The following is a 13,435-nucleotide window of genomic DNA, read 5'->3' as shown; positions in this document are numbered from 1 at the left end:
AAGGTATTTAATATCAAGACAATCAAGGTTTTTGCAATGAAAGAGAAATGGGAGATAAAGTCACAGAGATGTAGGTGGATGAATTATAAGTATGGTACAGAACACAGTTGTAATTACATAAAGCATACCACCACTCGAATAACCCTACCAAAGAAATGAGAAATATATATTGTAACGTTGCACCCCGCAACCTGGGGGTTCCACTCGCTTGCAGCGGTGTGAGGTAGCTTCAGCAACATATGTACACAGTCTCTTTATAAAAATTCTGGCAGTTTATTTAAAAACACTCTCAGCATAAACTGCTCTTAATATAAACGATCCACGTACCGTGGGCATCCAGTCCATTATAAGTCCATAGTGGAAGTTTTAGCAACTTCCCCACTCTCTGGCTCCTGCCAGCGTACAGCTCTAGCCAAGGTTCCTTCCAGCACCCAGGGCCCTCTGCAGACCCCTGTCTGTCTCTCCTTCAGGAGAGATTCGGCCCTACAGCCCTGGCCTGGCTGCACTCACCTCAGTCTCAACTCAGACTCAATTTCAGAGCCCTGTGTTCAGCCTCCACACAGGCTGATACACCCAGAGCTCCCTGCTCTGCTCTCACTCGTAACCAGCACACAGACTGGAAGTCTAGAGCCAGTCTCTCTAGACTGCCCTAGACACACTCCACCCAGGTTGAGACAGGATTGCTTTAACCCCTGGAGCCACACCCACAGGTGGTAAGGAGTGTGTAATCAGCATCACACACCCTTCCATGGCTCTGCATGTAATGCAATCCTGTGGAACCACAGGTCCCAGCCAACTTCACATTGCAGAGCACCCACGCTTCTGCAAAACATACTGGCCCTTTGTAATACAGCCGGTTGATACCTCACAATATATATAAAAATAAACCAGGTAAGTGGCTCTAATAAGAGATGGGAAACCAGTGAATATTGTAGTGAAATCACTGGTATATAATAGTCAATGTAACAGGTCCCATATCATAAAGTACACTCAAAACATCACAAAGAATGGCCTATAAGAACTGCAGTAAATGTAGTAATGACAGGAAAAGCCAATCTAGGTAATTTATAGATGTACCAATAAATGAGGGCAAAAAAGGAGAAGTTGCAAGAAAACCCCTAAAAATCCCGTTTAGTCATGTGGAGGTAGCAATAATTCAGGGGGAGGGGCTTGGGGGGGGGAAGTAAAAATAGATGCACCGCTGGTAATCCACAAAAAGGAAAAAGGAAAATAAAGGAATATAAGGAGCCCAGATACATAAACCTGTATAAAACAGGGAATGCCAAAGGGAAGACAAAAAATGATAATGATAGTGAGGATTACCACCGGTGCGTCTATATTCCAAATGTGGCCAGAAAATAAGGACTAGTCGTAGGTTACAGAGGCAAGGCTACAAAGGGTAAAATGTTGAAGGTGCCCTGGAATAGTATAAATGTAACTATGGAATAGTCGTAAAGCAGAGAGGTAAAGCTGCAGTGAATAGAATGTTTGAGAATATCTCAGAAAAAATATATGTATATATATATATATATGTAAAAGTGACTAAAAACTAGTCGTGGGTCACAGAGGTAAGGCAAAGATAGATGAGATATTGAAACACATCCATTATCATCACTCCCCTTAGGTTATGTAAGAGTTAAATATCCCAAAATCAGATATAAGGGAGGGAGGCTGTAGGTGGTAACTGCAGGAGGATGTCACAAGGTTAGAAGTGGAGAGTATAGAAAAGGAGGAAAGACCATGTCAGCGGGGATCAATATAATTGAATGCAGATTGCACCGCTGGCACGGGCAATCAAGGAGCCAGAATTACCTGGTGGGGTGGCAGAGCGGGATGGAAGAGTGTGGTGGCAGGTAGGAGGTCTTAACGTCTGTTTCGCTTGAGCGCTTTTTCGAAGGAGAACTTTAAGAGAGAAGGAAGAAGATTGAACCTCTTAGGGAAGCTGTGGCTTCTCAGAGAGACCTAGACATTTAGTTAACGCTTTCTGGACTATATTCGTGTTTCTTTACTAATTTTACCCTCGGTTTTGTGGATTATGTTATGGACCGTTTGATTTGCTTGGAATAAATGCTTATTGGATTGCTCACTCATCTCTCGCTCTGTTGATTGTGTGATATGGGAGAAGGACCCCGTCACACACCCCATAGTCCTCCATAAAGTATAATGCAACTGCCATAGTCCTCCATATAGTATATAGTCTTTTATATAGTATTATGGCCATCACATTGCATTCCATAAATTATAACGCACCATGCACATAGTAAAATGGGACCCACACAGTTCTTTTATATAGTATAATGCACCCCATAGTCCTCCATATATTACAATGTCCACTCATAGTCTTCCATATTAGAACTACGTCATGACAGCGACAGGTCAGGCATCAGGTCAGGCATCAGATCAGCCGACATGTCCAGGGAAAGATGTGAGCTCAGTTCGTGAGCTCGCATCAAAGTCAGGGACACGGCGAAGGATGTAGTGGTACGTCCTTAGTCATGAAGGGGTTAAAATATTTATACTCAACTATCCTCTTTCGCCATTGCTCTAGTTTCTGAAGTGTGTGTTCTGAAGCTCTGTATACTTATGAGCAGCAGGTGCACAGTAGTGATGACATCACACCCGCTCCACTGACACGTCAGCTGCCAGGTGTCATGAAACGGACTGGGGGGGGGGAGGGCACTCGGACGTCCCTCCGCTCGGTCGTGACCCTGTACATGTGTGACGAAATCTCACCTCGCAGCCCCACTCTGACCTGATACGTCGGAGCCACGTGATACGACCTACTCACTTCAGCCAACATGTGATGTTCTGCTCCCCCAAGGGGTAATTAAGGTCCGCTTGGCACAATGCAGGGAGCCACAGGAAGGGGAACAGAGTAGGCCACGCAACCTGCAGCGCGGCACCCAGCTTTCCCACAACCCCAACAGGCTGACATCAACTTTCCACTAGCCCCAATTGAACAGAATTCTGCCGGTCTAGTACAGTGTGGTAGACTGCCACTAGTTCCTCGTTAGATATAGTCCTGGTCTGTTAGAAGGACTATATCAGGCCAGAAACCAGCCCAAGTAGCATGTAAAACTAAGCCGAGCTCACAGATCTGGGATTCGGAATCGAGATAAAAGAAACAGCCCAAGATTAAATTATTTAAATTATATATTTAATCGCCTTAAGGACACACTAAATAAAACACTATATACAGGATGGAATTTCCAGAATATATTTTAAATATATATATATATGAAGTACAGTTACAGGGAAGATACAGTTACAAACAGATACACAGATGGATCAGTTACCTTGTTCCTTTGTGATTAAGTGTGGTACTGGCTTTCACAGGGGACGCTGTCCAGCCACAAGTTCCTGGAACTCCTCACACGTGTGTCACAAGTAGCCACCCAGAGAAGAATGCCCACAAGATGTCCGCTATTGTTTTTAAGAACCTATGTTCCCCCTATGTGCCATCCCCCTTGTGATTAAAACTGGGCTGGCCATGGGTGTGCCTGCTCCCTTCCAGGAAAAATATGGATTTTCAGTTTTCCTCATATCTCCAGCCCTGAATGTCTCACACAGAAGATATAAATATAATATTTCCCATTAGGATCTTATCTATCCATAGATCGGAAATATGATACGTCTGTGGGCTTTATTTGGGGAGTTATTAATTATTGATGGCTACGCACGTCTCACACTTTAGCAAAAATATGTGAGACGTGCATCATGCTGTCAGGAGTCTGAAAATATGCCTTATATCTTATTTGTGGGGACAGCACACTCCCCAATATTGTAACTCTTTCTACGGCTCCGACCAGTCTGACAGAGCCTTAAGGTGGTGTCACACACAGCGACGGTGACAACGACGTCGCTGCTAAGTCACCATTTTCTGTGACGTAGCAGCGACGTCCCGTCGCTGTGTGTGACATCCAGCAACGAGCTGGCCCCTGCTGTGAGGTCGCCGCTCGTTGCTGAATGTCCTGCTTCATTTTTTGCTCGTCGCTCTCCCGCTGTGAAGCACACATCGCTGTGTGTGACAGCGAGAGAGCGACAAACTGAAGCGAGCAGGGAGCACGGGGACGGCTTCTGGCAGCCTGCAGTAAGCTGTAACCAAGGTAAATATCGGGTAACCAAGGGAAGCCCTTTCCTTGGTTACCCGATATTTACATTAGTTACTAGCACCGCCGCTCTCAGGCTGCCAGTGCCGGCTCCCTGCACGCATAGCCGGAGTACACATCGGGTAAATAAGCAAAGGTTTGCTTATTAACCCAAAGTGTACTCTGGCTAGGAGTGCAGGGAACCAGCGCTAAGCGGTGTGCTCTCACGCTGCCAGTGCTGGCTCCCTGCACACGTAGCTGGAGTACACATCGGGTAATTTATCCGATGTGTACACTGGCTAGGAGACCAGGGAGCTGGCACTGGCAGCGTCAGAGCGGTGGACGCTAGTAACTAAGGTAAATATCGGGTAACCAAGAGAAGTGCCTTCCTTGGTTACCCGATATTTATCTTAGTTACCAAGCGCAGCATCGCTTCCACGCGTCGCTGCTGGCTGGTGGCTGGTCACTGGTGAGATCTGCCTGTTTGACAGCTCACCAGCGACCATGTAACGCCGCAGCAGCGATCCTGATAAGGTCAGGTCGCCCGTCGTGATCGCTGCTGCGTCGCTATATGTGACCCTAGCATAATCCTTTTGAGGCTTGGTCATAAAGTTGTAGTTCTCCGCCTACCTCTTGAGCAGGACAATTTACTCAGCATGCGCGTGCTGGCTTTTTTGGACTTAATACAAATTTGTCACCTAGGCCATTTGCTGAGTAGATCTGAGAGGAATCGCTGCTACAGGGGGGTGTGCAAATGGACAGTGACAGCTTACTGACCTGATAATGAAGGAGGAAGAGTTAAGCACTGGGTTCCCGCTTTCATCATTGATTTCCACGGTCTAGGCAGATAAAAGTGCAATGCCTGTGGGGGTGGAGGCACAGGCACAGCCCTCCCGACTCATGGGCCCTGTAGCGGCCGTGTGGCCTGCTGCCATTGTTGGTACGCCTCTGCTATTACCTTAACCACATCACGACCGAGGATGCACCGGTATGTCCTAAATCATGAAGGGCTAATCATCGCTGGCTCCTGCGGTGAGCCGGTGGCGATCCCTGCGCATGTCTGCTAATTTAAACAGTTGACATGTGCGGCTAACAGGCGCAGATGGATACTCAATCCACCCACGCCTGTTAACACCTTAGATTGCGCTATCAAAATGTGACAGTGCAATTTAAATGGCCGTGGCCAAGAAATCGCCTTTACCCTCCGCCATCGGAGGCCGCGTGACACGATCACGGGAAGCCGATGGTTGCCATTTGTATCAATGGGTCATGTGATGACGCCTGTCGCTATCATGACGTAGTTCCTGTTACAGCCGGAAGAGCAGCGGCTGTAACAGGAGAGCAGCATTTCTGCTGTGCAGCTCTGATCAACAGAAGTGAACCTGCGATCAAACTACTGATCCATAAAGTCACCTACGGGGACTAGTAAAAAAAAATTAAAAAAAAAAAAAAAAAAACACACACCCCTGTTCGCCCCATTGAAAATTAAACATTTTTTTAAAATATACACACATTTGGTATCGCCGCGTTCAGAAATGCCCGATCAAAATTTGAAATCAATAAACCTGATCGGTACAAACGGCATAGCGGCAAAAAAAAATTGCCAAACGCCTTAATTAGGTTTTTGGTCATTCCAAACTTTGCACAAAATGCAGTAACAGGCGATCAATACGTAGCATCTGCGCAAATATGGTACCATTAAAAATGTCAGCTGGAGATGCAAAAAATAAGCTGTCACTGAGCAGCAGATCACAAAAAATGAGAACGCTAAAGGTCGTGAGAAATAGCGCAAAAAATGTGCGCCTCTTTTTTGGGACAAATTCAAGGGTTTTTTTTCACCTCTTAGATAAAAGTAAACCTATACATGTTTCATGTCTACGAACCCGTACTGACCTGAGGCATCACACCGACACATCAGTTTTACCATATGGTGAACACAGTGAATAAAATACCACCAAAACCAATCGTGCAATCGCACAGTTTTTGCAATTTTTCGGCACTTGGAATTTTTTGGCCGTTTTCCAGTACACTATATGGTAAACCTAATGGTTTTATTTAAACGTACAACTCATCCTGCAAAAAACAAGCCCTCACATGGCAAGATTGACAGAAAAATTTAAAAAAAAGTTACGGAAAAAGGGCAGCCGAAAACTAAATTGAAAAAAACGAAAAATCGCCTGGTCATGAAGGGGTTAATACTTATTTCACTGCGCATTACATGTAATTATTCAGTATCTGTCACTTACCTGTGAAGGAAATAACCCAAAATGTGCGGGGAAACTACAAAATCTCACCTATATGCCTGTAATACACTATCCCTCCTCCAGCAGCTTGCCCTACACTAATGCAGCTAAGAGCGGTATTATTAGAGAATTAGCCCTGAAGAGGACTGTTGGTCACTGTTGTACCCACAGGTAATGTCACTCTATAACACACTGTCCCTTCCCCAGCGGTATCTCCCAGTCTCTACACTATTTTCAGATATAGTGTGGTAAACATGGCGTCTCTGGGTCTTATATAGACCTGATGATGAATTGCAGCCGACCAATCATATTAATGCCAGTAGTCAAGATGTCTGCACCTTTACCATGATTGGCAGGCAATCCCTGTATGTTTAGAGGCTGAAATAAAGGAGGGAAACATGAGGGGCGGGGACTCGAGCATGGAGTCTGAGCACCAGGATACACAATCAAGTGCCGAGCATCCCCGCCCATTACTAGTGGCTATATATGGAGAACTACATTTCCCATCAACCTCTGGGAGTGAGACAGGAAGATGGAGGAGGTGGCGGTGTGAAGAAAGAGATTAGAAGAAAAAAGGAAGACCTAGCATCACCTAGAACAGCTGCTCTGGGGTAATAAAATACAAGCAAGTCAAAGGTGAACCCCGGCACACTGTGTGGTTCCCCAGAAAATAACACAATATCAAATCTTTGGTCTATTTTTTCTTTATTGCAGATGGGTGAAAGAAAAAAGTGCTGTACAATGGTAGAGTCCACCTTGAGACGTTTCGGCCTTAGGCCTTCATCCGGTCGGACAATCTGACTGTGGTATATTTTACATGTGAAAAATACATAGAAAAAACAGATGTCAGGAATGCATATGGTTACAACAATGGTTGAAACATGACATTATAATGCAAATGAGAGGAGAAACAACATGGTGACCATGGTCACAATGGAGTCAAGGGCCCTAGATGATACCTGATAGGGAGCTTGATTTGTGAAGAGAGACATATCTGAAGATACAAGAAATCCCGTATACACCTATAGCACTAGATTAGTGGATAATAGAAGAGGATAAGATGCTCACCCATATGGAGTCGTCTCTGGTAAGTAAGATGGAGTGTAGTATGATCAGAGGAAATATAGAGAACTCTATTGAGGATATCTGCCTGTGATATAGAGAAAGGAGAGAGGGGCAGGTGGGAGTTTTTGTAAAAAAGCAGGTATAGGTCTATAGATGGGACATGTTACATCCTCTGATCATACTACACCCCAGAGCACCTGTTCTAGGTGATGCTAGGTCTTACTTTTTTCTACTGACTATTGTTATTTGACCTAAGCTCCCTTGGTTCCCCTTACTATTCTACTTCTACATTATAGCGAATGTCGCAATCCAGCTTTTCGTTTTTTTCATACAATGAAGAGGAGGCAAACAATATAGTTTCCAAAGTCACAGCATCCAGCACTTTCCTGAGTATTCCCACAGATGAGATACGACGAAGAGATTATGAAAAAGAATGTCAAAGACACGCTGCACTTGACCTTCATTTGGGCACACTGGCTGAGTATCATCGCACAAAACGCATACCACGAGGCTTACGTGTCTCGTTGAGACCAATCTTATTTTCTGATAATAATGAATATTGTGACAGGCTCGAAGCCATAATTAACAAGTGCTCTATGGACATTATCACCCTGACCATCGACTACCTACATAAGGAGATTGAGCAACTATCTGCCAATATCAGAACGACTGAAACCCAACTTAAACAAGTACTTCCTACCACAGAGTTTGACCAACTCAGAAATAAGACTCAAGAACTCATTACCGAGTTCAGGAAAAACCCCTGAAAAATAGAAAACGACAAAAATTTTTGAGAGATCAAGATGACTACACAGGAGGTACTGTGTATAGATCTCGAGCAGGGGACTCATACAGTGCAAGACGCCCTTCAAGATTTGCAGGATACTCCTCGGGAAGCTCGGACAACGAATATCGACCACCACGACAACAGTCCCATTTTTAGGACAACGACGCCAGTCAGGAAGAAGACGAGGAGGGGGCGCAGACACCACTCGCTATCACCGGGACGATCGGGTGTGGACGAGGTCCCAGGTAAATCCGATTTGGTCTACAACATTTCGTACAACATTTCGTCCTACACCCTGTCCTCCTCTGAGCACCTAGTGTTACAGAGGGGGCTTACTTTCAGTCCCACACCCCACTATGACACCTTCAGAGTTGAGCAAGAGCTCAACCGTCTATTTAGATCCATAAAGATGAGTAGGTATGTAGAATTGGGTTTGTAATCCAGAGTCCTTTGGGGATCAGATTCTCCTTTTTGCATTTGGATAAGAAAAATATGTCGCTGTCCAGTTGTGCGCGTTTCTTCAGAAGTGTCCAAAGACACTTCTGAAGAAACGCACACAAAAGACACTTCTGAAGAAACGCGCACAACTGGACAGCGACATATTTTTCTTATCCAAATGCAAAAAGGAGAATCTGATCCCAAACATCTTTATGGAAGTAAAGACACTTATTTAGATCCATTCGTTTGAAAGCACATTTTGATAAAATTGGCGATACTAGTAGTCTCAATGAATTGTCTTGTTCTAATAACTTTTGTTTTTCTTTAAAAGGACTCAATCTCCAGTCCTCAAATTCCTATATGCCCCCCAGGTCATACCACCCAGTTGAGACTTTTGTCTCTTTGGTCTCTAACGAAGTCAGTGCACTTAACAAAAAGATCCACACAGGTGAATTTCACCCTAAAAACAACCTTACAGTGGAGGAATCTAGGGCACTAAATTCCCTCAAAAATAACTTGTCCATTATTATCAAGCCAGCTGATAAAGGCGGCACTATTGTCGTCCTTGATCAGTCATACTATATCTCCGAAATTCAGAGTCAGCTATCAGATCGATCTACATATGAACCCATTAGTAATGACCCCACTCCACGAGTATCATTACTCATTAAATCAGTAGCCAAACGGTATCACGATTCAGGCACTATCGATCAGAAACTTAGAGATTTACTCAACAACCCACACCCTGTCACTCCGGTTTTCTATACCCTTCCAAAAATCCATAAGTATCTCACCCGCCCACCCGGAAGACCTATTGTTGCCTCAACAGATTCCATTCTTTCACCAGCAGCCAAAACTATTGAAAAAATTCTGTCCCCCTTTATTTCACTGACTCCATCCTACATTAAAGACACCTCCCACTTTTTGGAAATTCTGACAGACCTGAACCACATTCCACCATCATCCTTCCTGGTCACATTAGACGTCAATAGCCTGTACACAAGCATAGATCATGACAAGGGACTTTTGGCAGTTAACTGGTTCTTGGAACAGTACACTACTCTACCCACCGACCACAGATCCTTCTACACGGACATGCTTAAAATTATTCTGGAACAGAACTTTTTCCTCTTCCAGGATCAATTTTATGTTCAGCGTAGGGGGGACCGCAATGGGCTCTAATGTCGCGCCCCCCTACGCTAACATATTCATTACACACTTTGAGGAACTGTTCATACACTGTCATCCACCACGCCCTCCTATGGCGTCGCTACATAGATGACGCGTTTCTGATATGGAATGGCGATTTGGATTCCCTTCTCACTTTTCACACTAACATCAATAGTCTTGTACCTGGTCTCACTTTTTCCATACATCACGATGTTGATAGGATCAATGTTCTTGATTGTCTAGTCATCAAGGACACTACAGGCCGGCTTTCTACTGACATTTACATCAAGCCTACGGATAGAAACAGCCTCCTTCACTTTACAAGTAACCACCCTAGGCACACCAAACGGTCCCTCCCCATCTCGCAACACACAAGGGTTGAGAGACTAAAATCTTGAGGCATCAGGAGATGAGTAGAAAGTTTACACAGAGGGGGTACTCACAAGAGATAGCCGCAAGAACCACATCAACATCTGAAAAACTACGGGATCCACAAGATCGCATCCACTTTATCAATACCTATCATCCCTTCTCACCCCTGCTCAGAAACATCATTTTCCGTCACTGGCCCCTTTTGAGACTTTCCTATCCTCACATTAAAGAGTTCCAGAACCCACCATTAGTATGTTACAAAAAAATCTCAGAGTCTAAAGAACAAACTTGTCCGGGCAAACATAGACGCTGCCACACCTACCCCACGACAACGATTCATGGGCAACCCACAATTTGGGACCTTCCCATGCCTGAATTGTGCTCAGTGCTCTAATATCACTAGAGGCAGCACTTTTACACACTCTAGAACCGGCAAAGTCTTCCAGATCAAAAACTTCTACACGTGTGACAGTTCATTTGTCATCTATTATATCAAATGTCCCTGCGGTCTCGGATATGTTGGAGAGACCACCCAACATATCCGGGACCGCATCAATAAACATAAATCTGATATCCGATGTGGACGTACATTATTACCTATTCCCCACCATTTCCTGACAGCAGGACACAACGTCTCCCAGTTGAGATATCAGGTCATAGACCAAGTTAATATCAACCGCAGAGGTGGTGACAGGGTTAAACGCCTATTAGAAAAGGAAGCAAGATGGATACATACCTTGGGTACCATGGACTCAATCGGAAGTATGAAACAGGTTTTTAATGACCCCTTACTGATTTTGATCACGCTGATATACTGTAAGATCACTACTATTTATTATTTATTGTTCATAGTGTCTAGTTATAAAATATATCTATTGATGAATTCCTTTTTACTCATATTTTTACCTACTGTATGCCCATTCTTGATACTGTACATTACCTTTTCTGTATATATTTCAAGTTTCATCATAATTTTATATTTGATGAGGGATCTGTACATGGTATATGTCTTTAATTCTCTCTTCTTTTTATTACAGAATTATACATCCCGTCCCTAGACACCTCCTGCCATCACCCTTCAGTGACCACTTCACCCTATAGCCTGGCAGCGATCCCATCCATCACTGGAGCCACAAAGTGTTAACTTATAGGCACCTACAGCACTATTACATCTGTATCCTTGTGCCCATGCGCGGACTGCGTCTCACCTGTTATTCCCCTTCACTTCCGCGCTCCAAATACCAGAAGCTGCGCGCCGCGCACGCGATCCATGTCACAGCTGCGTCTGTGGCATCTGCGCATGCGCGGCGTGCGCTCCACGCTGGCATGCATCACTTCCTCATTCCTATACCGTAAGTCACGTTCCTGATCCCAGACGCTACTTAAACCCAGCGATCTCAGTACAATACTGCACAGGACGCGCGGCGCACATGATCACTGACACTGAGAGGGTAAGTGGCTCACCCAGAGGCTCTGTCATCTCCTGTCTTTAATCCTCCGTTTGAAAAGCGGTTTCCTTGTCTCCATTCCCTTTCCCTTTTGTTCTCCCTCCTTCCATTCCCTCCAGACTACCTGTCCCACAGAATTTTCATATACCATAGGCTCTCATAGCCAGATCCAGGGTTCTCTCCAGCGCATTGTGGTAACGTTTATCCATCTAATCCCACAAACATTGTGATAACATTCAATTTAGCTTCTATGTTCACTCTTAACCCTTATAGGCTGACCCATAGCATCAAAGGCTCTTATTACCTTGATCCCATTTGACCATAGGAGGCACTATGTCCCTTGAATAAGGTAATCTGACTATTTGTATTTATGTACGTTGTTCCCATAATAGTATTTACACCTATCTGATACTCTGCATTCTCTTATCTCCCAGAGATTCACATGACTGTAGCCGTTTAACATTGCATTGCCTGCGTTCTCTTCCACTAGTGCTGACAGATCCCTTTATATATCCTGTTTTCAGGTATGCTCTTTCTTCAAACCTCCCACCACTATCATTTTCCTTGAGGATGATAACACTACAGACTAAACTAATCAGTGTCATCCTTACATAGGTATATAGTGACAGTCGACAAAATTTTCCTATAAACTGACAAGATCCTCCCATATTACCTTATATATAGGTATGCCTTCTTCTTAATTTCTCTCCTCTTATGTACTCCCAACTGATAACAATACTCCAGATTGACTGGATATTTGTTATCCTACATTTAGGATTTTTGTGGCAGTTGACCCAGCCACCTTACAATAAATGTAAATCCAGGCCTTAGTTTTAAGGTACGTCTAACCATTATCCCCTCTTTTATGTAACATGTCCCATCTATAGACCTATACCTGCTTTTTTACAAAAACTCCCACCTGCCCCTCTCTCCTTTCTCTATATCACAGGCAGATATCCTCAATGGAGCTCTCTATATTTCCTCTGATCATACTACACTCCATCTTACTTACCAGAGACGATTCCATATGGGTGAGCATCTTATCCTCTTCTATTATCCACTATTCTAGTGCTATAGGTGTATACGGGATTTCTTGTATCTTCAGATATGTCTCTCTTCACAAATCAAGCTCCCTATCAGGTATCATCTAGGGCCCTTGACTCCATTGTGACCATGGTCACCATGTTGTTTCTCCTCTCATTTGCATTATAATGTCATCTTTCAACCATTGTTGTAACCATATAAATTTCTGACATCTGTTTTTTCTATGTATTTTTCACATGTATAATATACCACAGTCAGATTGTCCGACCGGATGAAGGCCTAAGGCCGAAACGTCTCAAGGTGGACTCTCTACCATTGTACAGCACTTTTTTCTTTCACCTATCTGCAATAAAGAAAAAATAGACCAAAGATTTGATATTGTGTTATTTTCTGGGGAACCACACAGTGTGCCGGGGTTCACCTTTGACTTGAAGAAAGAGATTAGGCCGCATAATGGTCAGGAAGATAAAGCAGAGAAGAGAGAGTCCACCATAGAAGACTGAGCTCCATCTACAGCCGCGGAGAAGACCCCGAATAGTGCGCAGTGCTGAAGGGGTTAATGTGTCCAATAATAGAGACTCTGCACCTACCTCCACCTGCAGAGCCACACACTAGATATATGGCTGCTCTGTGCTTCCAGGACCTGTGATGATGTCACATGGAGGGGAGGAGTCAGGGGTCACATGATCAGCTCCTCAGTGTATGCAGGACTCTGCTGTGCTGGGTGTCATGGTGCTGGATGAGGGGAAGTTTATGTTTGGGGTCAGGAGGGGTTTACAG

General features: G+C 44.3%; 1 protein-coding gene across 1 annotated transcript in view; it reads right to left on the bottom strand.

Moving 5' to 3' along the window:
- LOC142312360 (uncharacterized) overlaps positions 1-13,435 on the bottom strand; it is a 70,188-nt gene that overhangs the window by 16,003 nt on the left and 40,750 nt on the right. Inside the window, exon 5 of the mRNA XM_075351295.1 lies at positions 5,163-5,177. Coding sequence (XP_075207410.1) covers positions 5,163-5,177 — 15 coding nt within the window. The remainder of the gene's footprint in view (positions 1-5,162; positions 5,178-13,435) is intronic.

The sequence above is a fragment of the Anomaloglossus baeobatrachus genome, chromosome 5, assembly GCF_048569485.1.
Source record: "Anomaloglossus baeobatrachus isolate aAnoBae1 chromosome 5, aAnoBae1.hap1, whole genome shotgun sequence".
NCBI classification, from domain to species: Eukaryota; Metazoa; Chordata; class Amphibia; order Anura; family Aromobatidae; genus Anomaloglossus; species Anomaloglossus baeobatrachus.
Note: the sequence above shows the minus strand (reverse complement) of the source record. Positions and strands in the feature narration are given on the sequence as shown.